This window comes from Populus trichocarpa, chromosome 12 (assembly GCF_000002775.5).
Source record: "Populus trichocarpa isolate Nisqually-1 chromosome 12, P.trichocarpa_v4.1, whole genome shotgun sequence".
Taxonomy (NCBI): Eukaryota; Viridiplantae; Streptophyta; class Magnoliopsida; order Malpighiales; family Salicaceae; genus Populus; species Populus trichocarpa.
The window spans coordinates 5,184,798-5,202,590 of NC_037296.2; the positions used below are offsets into that span (position 1 = coordinate 5,184,798).

A 17,793-nucleotide genomic window follows, 5' to 3' on the forward strand; every position below is an offset into this window, starting at 1 on the left:
CCTTCCCCAAATGCTAAATGATCTATTAGAGCCTTAATTATATGATAAGGATTTTCTTCTCTCAGTTTCTCTGTATCCTGAATGAATCATGTAGGTTACTGCATGATTAAAAGGGTGGTGCGGAGGCTTGAGAGTCGGTGCTTAATTTATCTTTAAATCTGCAGGTGTGGTATAATATGTGTATGGTGGTACTAGTAGTAGAGCCCTAGTTAATGGAAATAATGTTGGTGTCATGGTCACATGTCACCAATTTCTGTCTCTGGTGTGGTTTATTGTATACTACTGGTAATTTAGAAGGCATTTTCTGTAATATTTTAAATTTTGAAATCTATGCTGGATCATTAGCTCATCACAACATGTCTGATGACTCCAGACTCTCTCTCTCTCTCTCTCTCACTCCCTCACACGCACAGCATAATCATATTTTTAGAGCAGTTTAGTCAGCAGGCAAGGTGCTTAATTTTGAGATAGCAAGTACAAGAAAATACTACATATAATTTTTCATGCGTCAAGGGAATGCCAAAACAGTAGAGCTTCTTGGCTGGCATTGATTAATTTAACTGCATTTCTTTCTTTTCTGTCTTTAGAAGGTTAATCAATCACAAGAAAACTAAATGAATGAATTCCTTTTTATTGAAATATGAAGATCCCAGAACATCATCATCCATAGTGCTCTCAATTGATCACACCATCATGAAAAAAGAATCTAGAATGCTTGGAGAGAAACTCCAAAATTCCTTTACATGTACAGAATGGAAATACTTACAAACAAAAAGAGAGTTTCTCACAAATGTAGAATGTTTGAAATTTGGTTCCAGCCCGTAATCCATGGTCTCTTATCTGTTGGCAGTGCAAAATTGAGTTCAAACATCTCCTTTGACATTTTTCCTCCTTCGCAGAACCCTACAAGTTTTGCCACTATGTCAGCACTCTCCTGTATATGCTTGGCATCATGAGGATCTGTCCACAGTTTATTAACAAACTGTAGCCTCCTCTGCTTCCCATCAAGTGGGACATTCCATTTGATGTATAATTCGTCTCTCTCTTCTGCAGTCAGACGTGAGGTCAATCTTTTTGCAAGGAACTCCTTTTCACGTTTCAGTGCTCTAATACTGCAAGACAGTATGAGACAAGAATTGTAAATATTCAATCATCTTGAAGATAAAGAAAGAAGGGAAATGCCAGTTCTAGTAAAATTGGCGAGGGAGAGAGAACCTTGATGACAGAGATATTGTAGGCTCATCTCCAAAATGAGCTGGGCTTGCATTGCCAAGTTCTGCCAAATGCTGCTGCAACCAAGTCAAGCGTCTTAGCTCCACTTCCATGTATATTTGATCAGCAGGGTCGCCCTTGAATAACAAATAAAACTGTGTCCTGTGGATTATGGATACATAGCACATATCCCACAACTCAATGATCAGCTGCCTTTGCTCCCTAAAAGTCACATGCCACGAAACTTGGGGCTGCTCTGGCTCATTTATATTTTCTTCCTCCTCTATAGTATATCCAGCTGCTTCATTTGCTTCCAGCTCAAGGACCTAAATGAATCACAATTGCAGATGATTTAAATTTCAAAACTTCGTATGAAATCAGAAAAACTGGCCGTGATATAATTTCAATAAATATGCAAATGAAAAGAACCGGTTGGTGCACTGAAAAAAAAAATAATCAAAGCAGATGATAGAATAACAATTATACCTGGCAAACAAGTAGCTGCTTTTGGTATTGCAATTTGGCCACACGTTCTTTAAGTTCGGTCACGTAAGTTCTTATGCTTCTAACATTCTCCTCTGCTGCATTCTGAAACATTTTCTGCATTTTCTTCATGTTCACTGAACTTGAGCGCCGATAGCCACCAGGTGTCCCTTCCTTTGATGAGATTTCCCCCCCTTCTTCAATCTTTGTAGGAGTCTCTTTCTCAGACTCTGACATGGTCTCGCTGACTACAATGTCATCATTATTCGGAGCTCTATTTTCAATCTCACTTTCCAAAACTTGCCGAGAAGTAGACAGCGGGGAGCAAGGAGACCTTATAAAATTTTGCCTGTTGGTGCCATTACTTGAAGCCAAAGGAAGTATCCTTTTCTTCTTCTGTTGATTCTTAGCTTTTGAAGCTGCTTCACAGTTTGATTGTGGATTATTGTTTGGAAGAGACATTACTAATTTGTCAATGGACTTTTGAACATTTTCAAGTTGCTCTTCGAGATCTGCAAAAGTGCTTCCCTGTGAATGAAGCCTTGTTATTTCATCTTTGAGATTAGCATTGACACTCTTGTTAGGAGCTACAACACTTCCAATTTCAACTTCTTTTGGAACCGGTTGGATAGTGCGCATGTCCCTGATTTCTGCTTGCAGTTTAGCAATTGTCTCAGCTGCATCTTGGTTGCCTAATCTATGACAAGCCACCTCCTTCTGTAGAACTTCCAGAGCTCGATTTGCTTCCTCCCCAAGTTGCTCCTGAAGGTGTTCAAGTTTGCGAATTTCATGCATTAGCGTGAAAGGTGCAGTTGATGATTGCCTCATAGACTGCCTTAGCAACGTTTTCCTGGTTCTATCACAGTGGCTTGACTCCTTGATGTCAAGATTTGGCAAGGATGCATCAGAATAAGAGAGACATTTCTTCACTAATGGACGGGGTGATTCCAGTGTGCTTGAAACCTGTCGATCCTCTTGAAGTTTTCTGCGCAATTCATCCACCTCAGATTGCGCAAGATCTCTTTGGCGTCTCAGCTCCTCCATTTCCATCTCCATCTAGACACAATAAGATACAAAGGCCACGGATTCATTTGCATTATTATAATTTTGAAGTCAACTAAAATTAAAGTAATACGACAGCTTACCTGCCGAATTTTGAAGTCTTTTTCCCTTGAAGGGTCAGGAGTGCGCAGCTCTGCTTCCAGCCTGGCTACCTCCTTCTGCAGATGTTTCACAAGCTGCTTATCCGAAACAACCTAATAAAGTTTCACATAAAAAATATTCAGTATTTGAATTGTCATTTAAAGTCAGAAGGAAACTCAATTAAACAGGTTTAGAAACAAAAGATCGATACCATGTTGACATGGGCATTATTAGTTACTTCCTTTGCTCGTGTGGCAAAGTAAAGGGTATTTCGAGATTGTTCAACATGGGTCAGAGCTGGGCTTAAAGTGCATATGATGGCAGTACAAGCATTCCCACCAAGTGAGTGCTGCAATATGCGAGTAAGCTTCGAGTCTCTGTAAGGTATATGACCACTACGTTTCCCAACACTACATAGATAAAAACAGATGGTCAATGCAGAAAAAGAAAATTTTTTCTATGTTAAATGATAAATTTAAGGTTTATAATTGTGAGCATGTGTACATTTCGCAATTCTGTACTGCTATAGCATGTGAAAGCATGCTAAGAATAGGCTCTGACCTGAGCTTTCTAATCACAGTTGTCAGGGTCATCAGACTAAGATTAATATGGCAACCTTCCCTGAGTCTGGCACCATCTGCATGTGTCTGTGAAGCTCTTTCACTTCCAGCTAGATCAACAAAATTCTGCAAGTCATTGGTAACCCAATAGTTATTAGTTATAATCACACAAGAAATACTGCACTTTAGATGGCAACTCATTGGGCCGAAAGGATGAGCGAAATAAGGCAAGAGTTTCTATATTTTTTACCAGGCTTGCAACGAAAGATCTCACACAATCTGAATTTTCTCGAAGTGTGCTTTCTATTGTCTACATCAAACACAAAAAAAAAAAAAAAAAACAACAACAACAACAACAACTCACATGTTAGTTTTCATAGAAGAACTGTTATAACTTGAATCAATACATAATATGATCCGTGAACCTTACCAGCCTTATAATTTGGTGTGATCGTGAGCTAGTATCATTAAGGGCAGTTTCACCAACTTGCCTTTGCGCTACAACATAATCAGAAACAAGTTAATCAACTGCCAATTAGCAATGTATTTGCAAAGGAAGAAGCTTCACCAAATTACCTTCACATATACTGATTAGATGCCTTAAATGCTGATCATTACTTGCTGTCTCTTCTACCAACTTCTCAACCACAGTACCTTTCTGCATTTGGGAATCACAAGAAATACAGTAAATGAGAGAATCATTCAGAAAAGCATATGAAGTTCATTCTTGACTGCAGAAAAAAACTCATAAATGTAACAATACCTCCGGGTCATCTAGAAGCTTTAGATTGCGACCAGATTCAGAATTTAACAGGTCCCTGACATTTTCATTATAGATTTCTAGTCCAGAAATCCTAATTGTAAAATCTCTCTCTGGTGTCTGCAGTCAGTCCAAAACAAAAACCACAACTTTCTAATGAATATAGTTTTGCTATAAACTCAATAAACTAGACCAAGTAAAATCCAACTTTCTAGAGCACAATGTCAGATTTTGATGAAGCTTACATTCATTATATGCTTATAGATGTCATTAACAGCTTTATCAGTTATCCCTCTCATCGTGTATGTCTTCCCACTGCTAGTTTGCCCATATGCAAATATGGTTGCTGTAATGTAAAAATGAAAGAATTGTTTAATCCAGATGCACTACAAAAATCACATAACCTGAGATTTACCATTGAAAGAATAGGTTATATTACCATTTATGCCCATCAAAGCAGACAAAGCAACATTTTTCACTCCATCTTCATAAACAGCTTCAGTTATACTAGAAGGACCAAAAACTTTATCTGAAAGCGGAAAAACAAAAAACAAAAAACCTTAATTAAAGCATGAAATCACAAGAAACTCTCTTATATAATTCAAACAACAAAAACAAAAAAGAAAGCTGCAATTAAATTACCAAAAATGAAAGAGGCCGGTTGAGCTGCTCGTTCTTGAGGGGGTGGCTTAAAGACAATAGTATGATCATCAACACAGTCCCAAGCAATTTGGTCCTTAGCTAACTGCTCCTTCTTGTTTAAAGGCCTTAATCTGACAGTAACTACAATCTTCTCCTCTTTTGCTTTAGGCCCTCCTGGGGTTGTTGCTGGTGTCCTGTCAATCTTAGAAGCTGGTGTTCCAGGGGTTCTAAGTGTCATCTTTTTTGGTCAAAATCTACTCTTTCCCTTTACAATTCACTCACAAGAGACCCGAAAATGGAAATCACCAGCCTCTGCCTCTCTCACTGGAGAGACTAACAAAAAACTGGGACCTCTCTGTCTTGGATGCAGAATTTGTTTATACAAATAAATAGCTGCCAAATCCAATTCAATAAAAAGATTAGAAGTTGCATCGAAAGACTCATTTCTTCTCCTGACCAAGTTCTTTCAGAAAATCAATTTCTCCAAATTAAAACAGCAGAAAATTGAAAAAGGAAACAAAAAGCTGTAAACTTTACTCCATTATCGGTTCACTTTCTATTAGATCCAAATTGATTGATCAAATAAATAATAATATGCTTTAATGGCCCAAAAAAATTTTAAGTTTTCCTATTAACATTCTTTCCAAATTCATGCGTTATCCGGTAAATTAAATGAAGCACAAATCAATCACAAAAAAAGTAAGTTCCTTACCATTGTTAAGATGGGTTTTCGATGATCAATATAAACTAAATCATACGTGGAAAGTTACTCAAAACCCTCTAAATTCTAACCAATTGAAGCTCTAAGATCTAATGTCTTACCTTTTAAAAACCATAAGGATTTAAAAATAGAAAACATTATGGGACAAAAAGTAAATGAAACAATTACCTACAGGAATCTCAAGCCGAGGTCTCCAGATAAACAAGCAGATCCAGAGAAGAACCGATAAGAACTAGCTCTTTTTCAGAGAGAGAATGTAAGAGGTGGGTTTTTGCAGGGGTTAAAGAGAGAGAGAGGGTCTGCTCTTTTCATTGCCTTCTTTATGAAATGAAAACCTGTGACCAATTTGAATTTGATTTCTAACGGCTAGTTCGTTTCTTTTCTTTTCTGAGGTTCTGATTTCTTCATTTTTAGGGCAAACTACACATATACCCTCAATCAATTGAGTGTGTTTCAATTTGGTCCTCTTTATTAATAATGGCTCCCATATTACCTTTGCTTTACCAAAATGGAAAGTTCCAATCCAATCTTCCCAAATTGCGAAAAAATAAAATTTTCAATTGCACACGTGGTCATTTTTCTTAACATTATTGATTTTTTTTTTCCATAATCACTAATTAATAGCATATAGGCGTTTAATCAAATCAATTATCAAACATTATGAATGATGGACGAGTTTGTTTTTGGGTGTTTGAGAGTGTAATAATGATTGTTTTTTAAAATATTTTTCACTCAAAAATATATTAAAATAATATTTTTTTTATTTTTATAAAATTATTTTTTATATCAGTATATTAAAACAATCTAAAAATATAAAAAAATTAATATTAAATAAAAACAAATTATTTTTTTTTAAAAAACTATTTAGAATATAATTTCAAACTGTATCTAAATAATCTATAGATAAAAATAAAATATGAATTTTATATATACTAAGGGCCCTTTCTCATGATTTGGCATTATTAGGCTTTTAGACTTCTTGTCAATTTTATAATTTATGTGTGTAGTTGATTTTTTTTAATAACATAGTGTGGTAAAATTTTTAAAATAATACAAGCTGAATTTTTTTTAAAAATAATATAGTTTGAACAATTTTGAATATCATTTTTGCTTACAATTTTTATTGGTAATAATGATTGTTTCATCATATTTTATAATACATGTTTTCTTATAAATTAATTAATCTAAATAAAAATCAATTTAAAATTTTATAAATATTAAATAATTAAAAGATAGAATTCAAGATACAATAGCTATGAAAAAAATAAATAAAATGATGTGATGAAAAAAAAAAAAAAAATTAATAATAATTCACCAAAAACACGCTTCAATTTCATTTTTAACATTTTTAATAACGTTAATATATCTATGAAATGATTCTAACTGATTAAAAAAATAAGAAACGTATGAATTACACACCCGATTATAATACCTGAAGAAAAGAAATTGGGAATTGGGATCTTAATTTTTTTCCAGATTTTAATTCAAGTTATATGGTTGATGTGAGGATGAGTTTCGACCAGGAGGAGGATAAAATTAGGGCTTATTTACTACGGTAGGTTATTATATCTGAAGATGAAAATATTTTAAAACATATTAAAATAATATTTTTTTATTTTTTAAAAATTATTTTTAATATTAATATATTAAAATAATATGAAAATATTAAAAATATATTAATTTAAAATAAAAATAAAATTTTTTTTATTTCTGTTTAAGCAGGTTTGGATTTGATTGAAATACAAGCGGGGCTCGACTGGATTGTGTTGAGAAGATAGAGATTGACACTGCGAAGGGGGTTTTGGTGACTGTCCTTGGTTAAGGGAAGAGGAAAAACAATAATGGGTTTTCAAAGGGCTGGTGACAGGGTTTTTGGTATTGCAGTAGCTGTTGTGGTTGTGATTTGAAAAAAATTATTTTATAAAAAGTATTTTTAATTAAGACTGGTTTGAAAAAATAGATGTTTGGTTAAAATTATGATTAAAATTGAGGTTGAACAAAAAGTAGTTTAATGTGTTTGGTTAAAAAAATGCTTTTCAAATTGAGGTTATAAAATAATTAAAAAATATATATATATTAATAATTTTTAATTTAAATATTATAGATTTAACTAGTGTTATTACATCATGAAATAAATAATATTGATATCAAATATTTTTTATTATTCCATTTAACTATGTGCAATGTCATCACATACGAAATCTATCCAACAAGAACTATATTTTTCATGGTTTCTTAAGCGCGCAACAACAAAAACTGAATTTTTTTTTAACTGGGTCGGACCCGGCAAGAACATAATTGGAATTGCGATCAAATTCCACAAATACTACATCATCATGTGATATCTTTCTAATTTATGTAGTGTTATTAAATAATATTAAATACTAGTTTTTCGAGTAAAACACATTTTTTTAAAAAAAATTTACAATTTCATTACATACAAAAGTCATTCGACAAGAACTATAGTTTCCATGATTTTTTGAGCGTACAATAAAATTAGGTAAAATATTATCAGGAATAAAATTGAGATTACAGTACGAGTAAATGTAATTCACCTTAAACTAATTTAAAAAAAAACAAAAAAAAAATATTTTTCACGTTCACGTGAACAATGCGAGTGAAATCAATTAACTGCACTGGTTTTTCGGGGAAAAAAAAACTAAACTTTTCACACTGGTTTTTCAAAAAAAGAGCATGGCTCAACTGTTCATTAAAAATACCCACGAAAATGCTGCTTCTCCAAATCTTGCAGTGCGGCAGCGAAAGTTAGTGAGGCCTACCAAGCAAAATTATTATTTTTTTTTGCTTTACAAAACATTGATATATATAGTTGCGGGTGAATTCACCTGTAGCCACATTACCAAACAGCCACTCAGTGGTTGTTGAAGATGGTGCGATGAGGTCGGTGGGCTTGTAATGGTTGTAGAGGAGAGGCTGTGGCTTTGGCGAGCGGAGCTTTTGATGGCGCGAATGGTTGATGGTGGTGGATTTGGTCGAGATAAGGAAGATAAGGCGAGGTTTTATTTGTTTCTGCATCTTAAAAATATTTTATTTTTTTTATTGTAAATTAATATTTGATTGTAAAAATATCAAAGGATAGGAAAAAATTGTGAATTAATTTTTAATTCAGAAGACTATTTGGTTCAGAAAAATAATAACTTTTGGTTTTTGAAAATGTGAGATCTGTAATAGAACAATACATGTTTTAATTAATGATAATGTTTTGTTACTATTTCATAATAAAAGAGATTAATAAGATCATGAGAAAAGAAACATATTTGTTTAGAGAGATAAATATATAAAAATAAATTTGGTCTCGAGATAATTTTAAAATAAATTTTTATTTTTTTAAAATAAGAGGTATCGCGAGAGAATATGTTTTTAGAGACAATATTTATTATTTTTTATCTTTAAAATATCCTTATAAAAAACAATTAATTCTAAAATTATTCAATTAAAACATGTAAGAATAAAAATAATTTTTAACTCGGCTTGAAGATTAATCTTTTGAGACAATATTTATTATTTTTTAATTAATATATGAGATCTTTCCATTTCTATTTTTAGTTTACCTTATTTTTAAACAGTATTGGTCATGTTTGTATTTTGTAAGGAGGAGCATCCAAGTCAATTGAAGAAATTAATTAGACACTGTCACGTCTCTTCTGTGAAACTTCCTGGCAAAACACTTGGTGATTTCTTGGCCATTACATATATTGATTTCTTGGCCATTACCTTTATTGATTTCTTGGCCATTACATAGACTTTTATTTTCTTTGTGAAAGCAAATAAGAGGCCCCTTGTCTACATTATTAGAAGGTACACCTTAACATTTGCCCAAGCTTCCTCTGTGTGTTGAGCCACCAGTTAAATCCCCTTCTCCTACGTTGAAGACTCTTCTCTTCACGTTCTGAAACAGAAAAATGGCTGCCCATCTTTTGTTCTTACTCTATCGACACCACCCCATCATCACCATCTTCCTTGTCCTAATCCTTGCATCAACATCTTGTGGTGAGGTTGATAATAAAGATTACAGAGACTGCGAAAAGCATTTTAATTGTGGAGTCTTATCAAACCTTTCTTATCCTTTCTGGGGAGGTGATCGACCTGAAGTTTGTGGACATAAAGGGTTCGAGCTCAAGTGTGAAGAAGGTCAGCTCCCTATAATACCGAGTGACACACTAGAATTCCGCCTATTTCGTTTAGATCAATCTTCCAGGTTGATGACTCTGCAGCTAGTGAATTCCCAATATTACATTTGTCCTTCTCAAACTTTAACCAATTCAAGTACTAAGAGTGACATCCATGTCTTCGGCTATGACCTCAACCTTAAAAACCTGAACTTACTTTACAACTGCACGGTCCCGAGCTCGACGCTGGAGCAAAATAGAATTTCGAGGTCGTATTGTAGTGAATATAGTGGCAGATCATTCTATGGAAGTGATGATATCTTGGAGAGCAGTAGTGGGCTAGACCAAACGCAATGTAGCATAAGGTTCAAAATCCCCATTCCAGCTGAGTCTTTTCGTCGACTAACGGGTGACAAACCAGAATTGGAGCAAGTTTTAAGAGAAGAGTTTAACGTGTCGTACAAGTATGATCAAGGTCCTTCAATTTGCGATGGATGCATGGCTTCGAAAGGAATATGTGGAACCAACTTGACTGATCCCAATAGAGAGTTCTTGTGCCTTTGCCGTGACCACCCTTATCCTTTTGTGTGCAAAGGTCAGCTAAGTATACCTTTTCCTTTTTTTTTCTCTTCCCTGTTATATGTTTTATTATTCATTTCAGTGTGTTTCGTGTTATTTGTGTGGGCAATTAAGTTAGTTGGGTAATTAGGGTTGATAATTAGGAAGAGGGCTTAATTTGTTCTTGTTCGGAACTCAAAATTAACTTTCCAATGGCATTAATGACCGATTAGAAGCCCATTAACCCATCTATCATAGGAAAATTGTTAAGCAATAGTTTCTGCAAGCTAGTCCTTCTAGTTTTTATTTTATTAAATCTCTAGATTACCCTTTTTATTTTTTCTTAAGAAACATTTTGGCTGACCCCACAAGAAGGTGAGCTTGGGTGTCTTAATATTAATTAATGGAAAATGACTTCCCCAAGTCTAGTTCGAACTTGTCAACGGTCCGCAAATATCTTATTTCCTTACAATCCATCCTCTTTTGGATTAGAACTAGATTGATGGCTGGTGTTTTACTGCGAGTCGGTTAATTTCTTTATAGTTAAAAAAAAATAATGCTTTTTGATGAAGGAATCCAAGCTTTTCCTTCATCACTCTTAGTTTCAAACTTTCTTTCACTAAAACCCTCACTTTCTTCCCTTTAAATTCCTTCTCCCCATCCATTTTAATTGCGTTTTCCACCCATACTCATGATTAATCACACTTAATGTCTCAAATTATGGAAATTTCTCTCCATTTTTGGATAAATAAATCATCTCCCCCCTTCGTCCAAGTCTGGACAGTTGAGTATATAAAGAGGAAAGGGTGGCACTGTTCAATTTATTTACAAATTTATCACTCTTCTATGCCTTTATGTGTTACTGCTTGGCTATTACATAAATCATGAGTGCGGGAGGTTCAATCCATCGCAGGATAACATATTAAGAGACTTCTTTAAAAATTTCATCTAGATCTAATTGTAGTGTGAGAGCTCTACATGATAGTATAAAGCTGATTAGTAGGTTATTTTTTATTTAAAAATATAATTTTTTTTATCCAATCCTTGTATAAGTCATATTAATTATTCAACCAAATCATCAAAACCATTTAATATTTTACCTTTTTATCATTTAATTTATTCATTACTCATTACCATTTTATAATAATGTTATTGATTTTTAATTGGTGCTTGCTCTTAACATTTCTTTGTACCATTTTTTCTAGTAATTTATTATTCATAACCTTATTAATTCTTTGAAATTATTTTTCTTATTTTACTTTTTTTTTATCCATCAAAACTTGTTACCTTTTTCACCATTCGGTAACGCAATGAATTTTGAACTTAAAATTTGTAATTTTCTTTTCAATTTCATTAATACCTTTAAATTTATCCATGGAGATGATACTCTTCATTACACATAATATTTATTATTATTTTTAACTTTGTTTTTTTACTAGGTGGGTTTTACTATCCTCGTTCTTAACAAATTCTATTTATATCAAATAAAAAATAAAAGTCTGTTTTTAAAATTATAAAAAATACAAAATAATTTAAAACAAAACTACCTAGTATTCTAATATTCAAAAAGCCGAGAGAAGGTACTAATTTAAATTTCAATAAAAAGATTAATGAATTGATAAATTTAAAAAAGAACTTGACTACTCATATAAATAGTGCTTCAGATAGTACAATAAAAAAAATCTCAATTTGTTTTAATGTATTAGTTAATGTAGTTATCATAATTAAGCAATAAAAACAAAATATATGCTAGAAGGTGAGACCTCGTCAGCAAATTAGTTAATTTGAAGAGCTTGAGACACCTCAAATGACCATAAAGCGAGCGATCGTCGAATGAGAGCTCTGCCTGCTTGTCAAAGTCAAAGCCAAAGTACAAATATTTATAGAAACCTGAGAACTGACCAATGACCCTAAGAGAACCATAAGTCTTCTAGGGCCAACGTGGATTCTCACTTATCACTAGTATATATATACATGCAACCGAGTCAATAGCTTATTAATTAACAAAATATTCAACAACTAGCACTACCAGGAAAATTATTGTATAAAAATACCGATGATTTGTTTTTTAATTTTTTCAACAAATAGTGTTATCCATGTGTACCCTCATCGGTAAAAATATTTCCAATGAACTCCTGCCAAAATATTGAGTGGTATATTTAAAATACTAGTAGTGTATAGAGTACTCTTTTATATTTCGAACTCCCAATTTCGTTTTCTACAATTGTACCTCAAAGCCTAAAGATTACTCTTTCTCTAGATGCATTTAGTTGGTCTACCAATTCTACGCATTATTCCTTTTCTGGTTTTCACATCGAAGAAATATTGGAGATGTACAACATTTACTCACAGAAGTCATGCCAAGATTTAGTTAATGCTCCCTTTCACACTGGTGAAGATAATGGTAGTTTGCTTAGAACAAAATATAGAGGTTTTGATTATATATGGGGTTCCTCTTGAATTACATTGCTATGATTAACTGCTCCACTTGTGAGAGAAGTGGCGGCTGCTGTGGATTTGAGAATTTGTTTTTGTATTGATCAACCTCATCTAAAATCTTTTGATCACGTTAACTGTGTCTAAATCAAGTGATATCCAATGCTACGAACGTAAATTCCAGTAGTTGTGTTCATTTTGGTTCAGAGTTGCTTCTGAAGGCAAAGCTGTCCTCATCTTGCACTGATGCATCACTCATTATTTGTTCTCCAGGTCATAATCTGAAAGACAGACGACGGATGGCTTCTATTGGTAAGATAGTCCCCTGACCTATTTCTGCTTTGTTCCTTGGTCACTATTGGCATCTTTCCACTTCAATATCTTGTTAACCAAACTGGCATTCAGAATGCTCATCAGTTGATCTGCGGGGCCTTCAAATCATGATAATGTGTGTGATTCAATTTCTGGGTGTAAATCATTGAATCCATGCTTATAATGCAACCATTTGGCTGGTGATTTTTTATCTTAACAAATATAGGTCACTTTAAATCGAAATTAAGGGATTATGTTGAGCTTTCAATAGAGTGGGATGAGTTGCTGACTTAAAATTTCTCTATTTAATTTCCCCTCGCAATTTATCTCTACTTTGTCAGACTGGTTTACATATTTAAGTAAGTAACATTTTGCACTGCTTGCGCTTGGTCTGCCATTAATTCTTTACCTTAGTTCTTAGTTTATATGTTGAAAGTTTACCTGTACCTCCAGAATCAAAAGATTAATTATAGTATCATTTTACTGCTTCTGCTGTTGTTTGTATATCGTGATAACATCACCACCCAAGTAATCCAGAGTATTTGTCAGTCTAGAACCATATTTCTTTCTATATATTTTTCTTATACATTTTGTTGGCTTGTTTAATTGGAATGCTAGATGCTTCTATTTATTTGATTGATCTTTTTCATGAATACAAGTACATGCAAACAAAGCATTTGCTATGGAAATTTTGCAGTGTAATTTAGAAAAGTTCAGTTTTTTGTATATAAAGCTGTTCTTATCTTGCAGAAGTCTAAAATTTCAGTTTTTAGTTTGAACTTTTTCATGGGAAATTTAACTCCTCACTGCTTTGTACTATTTTATCCAGGAACTAATGGTGTCAAGAAAGTGGGTGGGAAGCTAGGTATGCCTTTTCCTTTTTTTTTTTTCTCTTCCCTGTTATCGTCGAATGAGAGCTCTGCTTGCTTGTCAAAGCCGAAGTACAAATTTTTATAGAAACCTGAGAACTGCCCAATGACCATAAGAGAACCATAAGTCTTCTATGGCCAACGTGGATCCTCATTTATCACTATTATATACATCCAACCGAGTCAATGGCTTATTAATTAATAAAATATTCAACAACCAGAAAATTATTGTAAAAAAATACCGATGATTTTTTTTTTAAATTTTCCAACAAATAGTATTATCCATATGTAAACTCATGGGAAAAATCTTTCCAATGAACTCCCAAAATATTGAGTGGAATATTTAAAATACTAGTAGTGTAGTACTCTTTTATATTTCGAACTCCCAATTTCGTTTTCATTTATGACCCTAATTAGCACGCACAAAACTGCATTAAATATTTCAAAGCTGATAACAAAGGATGAAGGAGGAAGGAACTAGCTAATTAGCTTCTTGGTACATAGATCAAATTTACCCCCATGATTTAATATATGCAAAAATTAATTATTTGGATTAAAATTAGTACATAGAGCAAATTTAGGGATTAATCCGTATTCTGTCATCAAATCTCCTACCCAAGGTATACCATCAGATAAAGACAAAATAAGCTAGGAAGAAAAAAACTTGACACAAATAAAAAAAAAAACCCAAAAAAACTGTGGCAATGGCCTCAACATAAGCCATCATTTCTTGCTATCTCATAAACAAGAATCATTTCGTAAATATCCAAATTTTGAGCTCATTTGCATTGACAAAAGGCCTGTACTCCCAATCTCCGATGATGATTGTTCATCAAAGGTATCCTTTATGCCAATAATTCCTTGCTTGTGGCTAATGCTGCTGTCTATGAGAAAACCTGTCGAGCTCCTTTGCATAACACTAGCCTTGATACAACTCCATTATATCTCCTTTTCTTTTTTGTATATTATTTTTTCTTGTATATTTACTAAGGATCTCTCGATAAGAGATATATTTTTTTAAAAAAACATAGAATAGCAAAGTACATTCACCCATCAGCTCATCAAATAGCCATGAAAAGGCCTGGTTTCAATCCAACTTTTTTGGGCTTCATCATGCACCTGGTCATGCCAACTTTTCTTTTTTCTACAATTGTACCTCAAAGCCTAAAGATTACTCTTTCTCTAGATGCATTTAGTTGATCTACCAATTCTACGCATTATTCCTTTTCTGGTTTTCACATCGAAGAAATGGAGATGTACAACATTTACTCACAGAAGTCATGCCAAGATTTAGTTAATATGCTCCCCTTCACACTGGTGAAGATAATGGTAGTTTGCTTAGAACAAAAATATAGTGAGGTTTCGATTATATATGGGGTTCCTCTTGAATTACATTGCTATGATTAACTGCTCCACTTGTGAGAGAAGTGGCGGCTGCAGTGGATTTGAGAATTTGTTTTTGTATTGATCAACCTCATCTAAAATCTTTTGATCACGTTAACTGTGTCTAAATCAAGTGATATCCAATGCTACGAACGTAAATTCCAGTAGTTGTGTTCATTTTGGTTCAGAGTTGCTTCTGAAGGCAAAGCTGTCCTCATCTTGCACTGATGCATCACTCATTATTTGTTCTCCAGGTGATATTCTGAAAGACAAACGACTTCGGATTGCTGCTATTGGTAAGATAGTCCCCTGACCTATTTCTGCTTTGTTCCTTGGTCACTATTGGCGTCTTTCCACTTCAATATCTTGTTAACCAAACTGGCATTCGAAATGCTCATCAGTTGATCTGCGGGGCCTTCAAATCATGATAATGTGTGTGATTCAATTTCTGGGAGTAAATCATTGAATCCATGCTTATAATGCAACCATTCGGCTGGTGATTTTTCTATCTTAACAAATATAGGTCACTTTAATTCTAACTTGGGGGATTATGTTGAGCTTTCAATAGAGTGGATCAGTTGCTGACTTAAAATTTCTCTATTTAATTTCCCCTTGCAATTTATCTCTACTTTGTCAGACTGGTTTGGCTGGAAAAAAACATATTTAAGTAAGTAACATTTTGCACTGCTTGCGCTTGGTCTGCCATTAATTCTTTACCTTAGTTCTTAGTTTATATGTTGAAAGTTTACCTGTACCTCCAGAATCAAGAGATTAATTAAAATTTCATTTTACTGCTTCTGCTGTTGTATGTATATCGTGATAACATCACCCCCCCAAGTAATCCATCTCTTTCCTCAACTGACAGGTATTGCCTCTGGATCAGCAGGAATTTTAATCATCCGTATAATTCTTTGTGCCAGAAGGAAGGCCTCGTCAAGTTCTCCACAGGTTTTTTTAAAGAAGACACATGATCAAGATCTTAAGGATTTGATAAGACATCATGTGCCTCCACCTCTGAAAGAATACAGTTTTTCGGATGTCGAGAAAATGACCAATTTTTTCAATGATAAACTTGGTAAAGGAGGTTATGGAACTGTATACAAAGGAAGGCTAACGGATAGCCATTTGGTGGCAGTGAAGGTCCTGGTAGCTTCAGAAGGGAATGGGGAAGAATACGTCAATGAGGTAGCAAGCATTAGTAGAACTTCCCATGTTAATGTTGTCACTCTGATAGGATTTTGTTTGGAACGTGACAAAAGATTTCTCATCTTCGACTTCATGCCCAACGGATCCTTAGAGAAGTTCATAAATCATGAAAATGCCTTCGAAGCCAGTCAACAACTAGGATGGGAAAAATTGTACCAAATTGTAATCGGCGTTGCTCGAGGGCTTGAGTATTTGCATCGAGGGTGCAATACAAGGATTGTGCATTTTGACATCAAACCTCATAACATTCTTCTCGACGCAGATTTTTGCCCTAAGATATCTGATTTTGGACTTGCGAAGTCATGCACTGGGAAGGAGAGCAATGTATCGTTATTGGAGGCAAGAGGAACCATTGGATATATAGCGCCAGAAGTGTTCAGTAGAAACTTTGGGCGAGTTTCATACAAGTCCGATGTCTATAGTTATGGAATGATGGTTCTGGAAATGGTTGGAGGCAAAAAGAATCATGAAGCTGAAATCAGTTCTGGTAGCGAAAAATATTTTCCGGAATGGATTTATAAGCATCTTGAGGTAGATGATGAATCTGGAATTAATGGGGTGCCAACTTCAGAACAAGCTGACAGTGTGAGGAAAATAATAATAGTTGGCTTGTGGTGCATCCAGACAAATCCAGCTGATAGACCATCCATGAGTAAAGTGTTAGAAATGTTAGAAGGACCTATTGGAGCATTGAATATTCCACCAAGGCCTTTCCTGTCTTCTCCTCCAAGGTTAATTCCATATTCAACAACAACATCATTAACATGAAATTGTATCACTATAGTGTAAAAAGAATGGTCTGTGTCTCATGAATTAATAGAGTGGATCTATGTGATTCTGTGATCTATCCACAAGAATAAGGATAGATTCTGCTTTAATTATACATTTTATGGACAGATTTACAGCCACATGAGTAATGTCTAAAATCGCTTAGCTATATGTTTGATATATAGAGCTAGACATGGGACTTACTACCAAGTCAAGAATTTTATTGTCGCTTTAAGCGTATTGATATCAAATGGTTTCCTAAATTTTCTTATTTGCCAGACATGCGTACATCTAACAGTTTTTGTTCCGAATTTCAGTACTGTCCCTTTTATTAATCAGGATGTCCTTTTCAATAGAATTTCCACAGCACAATCTATGCGGTAAAGGTTAGGTTTCTCGAAATATATATACACAGTAAAAATGATAAATTTTTTAAAAAAAATTTTAAGAGTCTCAAAAATCTCGTTAAATAGATCTAAAATTATTTGGGGATTTATAAGAAGATTACTTGTTTTGTGTTCTACGTGTTTATATATTATATTCTCCTCTTAGAAAATAAAAGGCATAACTTTCAATTTATAGAAAAATCTAAAAAACCCTATAAATGATA

The 17,793-nt window shown here is 33.8% G+C and overlaps 2 protein-coding genes across 7 annotated transcripts; one reads left to right on the forward strand and one right to left on the reverse strand.

Moving 5' to 3' along the window:
* Window positions 1-611: 611 nt before the first annotated feature.
* Window positions 612-5,848, reverse strand: LOC7486757 (kinesin-like protein NACK1). Of its 6 annotated transcripts, none has more exons than XM_024581813.2 (14): window positions 5,690-5,848; window positions 4,801-5,193; window positions 4,598-4,687; window positions 4,404-4,504; window positions 4,162-4,278; window positions 3,975-4,056; window positions 3,829-3,896; window positions 3,649-3,708; window positions 3,400-3,524; window positions 3,050-3,248; window positions 2,841-2,951; window positions 1,699-2,751; window positions 1,216-1,538; window positions 612-1,112 (listed from the first exon to the last, which is right to left on the reverse strand). In XM_024581813.2, the coding sequence occupies exons 2-14, from the start codon at window positions 5,036-5,038 to the stop codon at window positions 785-787; spliced, it is 2,895 nt and encodes a 964-aa protein (XP_024437581.2). In that variant the 5' UTR covers window positions 5,039-5,193; window positions 5,690-5,848; the 3' UTR covers window positions 612-784. The 6 variants fall into 6 exon arrangements, with proteins under 6 accessions (XP_024437581.2, XP_002318539.2, XP_024437582.2 ...); XM_002318503.4 differs by having other exon boundaries at window positions 5,694-5,845; XM_024581814.2 differs by lacking the exon at window positions 4,162-4,278 and having other exon boundaries at window positions 5,694-5,845.
* Window positions 5,849-9,338: 3,490 nt separating this feature from the next.
* Window positions 9,339-17,460, forward strand: LOC7493513 (LEAF RUST 10 DISEASE-RESISTANCE LOCUS RECEPTOR-LIKE PROTEIN KINASE-like 2.1). The gene is made up of 5 exons (XM_024582207.2): window positions 9,339-10,246; window positions 12,919-12,957; window positions 13,787-13,822; window positions 15,464-15,505; window positions 16,075-17,460. Exons 1-5 carry the CDS (start codon window positions 9,445-9,447, stop codon window positions 17,181-17,183), a joined length of 2,028 nt encoding a protein of 675 aa, XP_024437975.2. The 5' UTR covers window positions 9,339-9,444; the 3' UTR covers window positions 17,184-17,460.
* Window positions 17,461-17,793: the final 333 nt, after the last annotated feature.

Bases quoted from the DNA above. Each gene is read 5' to 3' on its own strand.
- LOC7493513 (XM_024582207.2), top strand. From the start codon at position 9,445: ATGGCTGCCCATCTTTTGTTCTTACTCTATCGACACCACCCCATCATC. The intron at 12,958-13,786 runs GTAAGATAGTCC...TATTTTATCCAG, and splicing joins ACGACGGATGGCTTCTATTG to GAACTAATGGTGTCAAGAAA. The intron at 15,506-16,074 runs GTAAGATAGTCC...CTCAACTGACAG, and splicing joins ACTTCGGATTGCTGCTATTG to GTATTGCCTCTGGATCAGCA.
- LOC7486757 (XM_024581813.2), bottom strand. From the start codon at position 5,038: ATGACACTTAGAACCCCTGGAACACCAGCTTCTAAGATTGACAGGACA. The intron at 3,525-3,648 runs GTAAAAAATATA...AATGACTTGCAG, and splicing joins GATCTTTCGTTGCAAGCCTG to AATTTTGTTGATCTAGCTGG. The intron at 1,539-1,698 runs GTATAATTGTTA...TGATTCATTTAG, and splicing joins AGCAGCTACTTGTTTGCCAG to GTCCTTGAGCTGGAAGCAAA.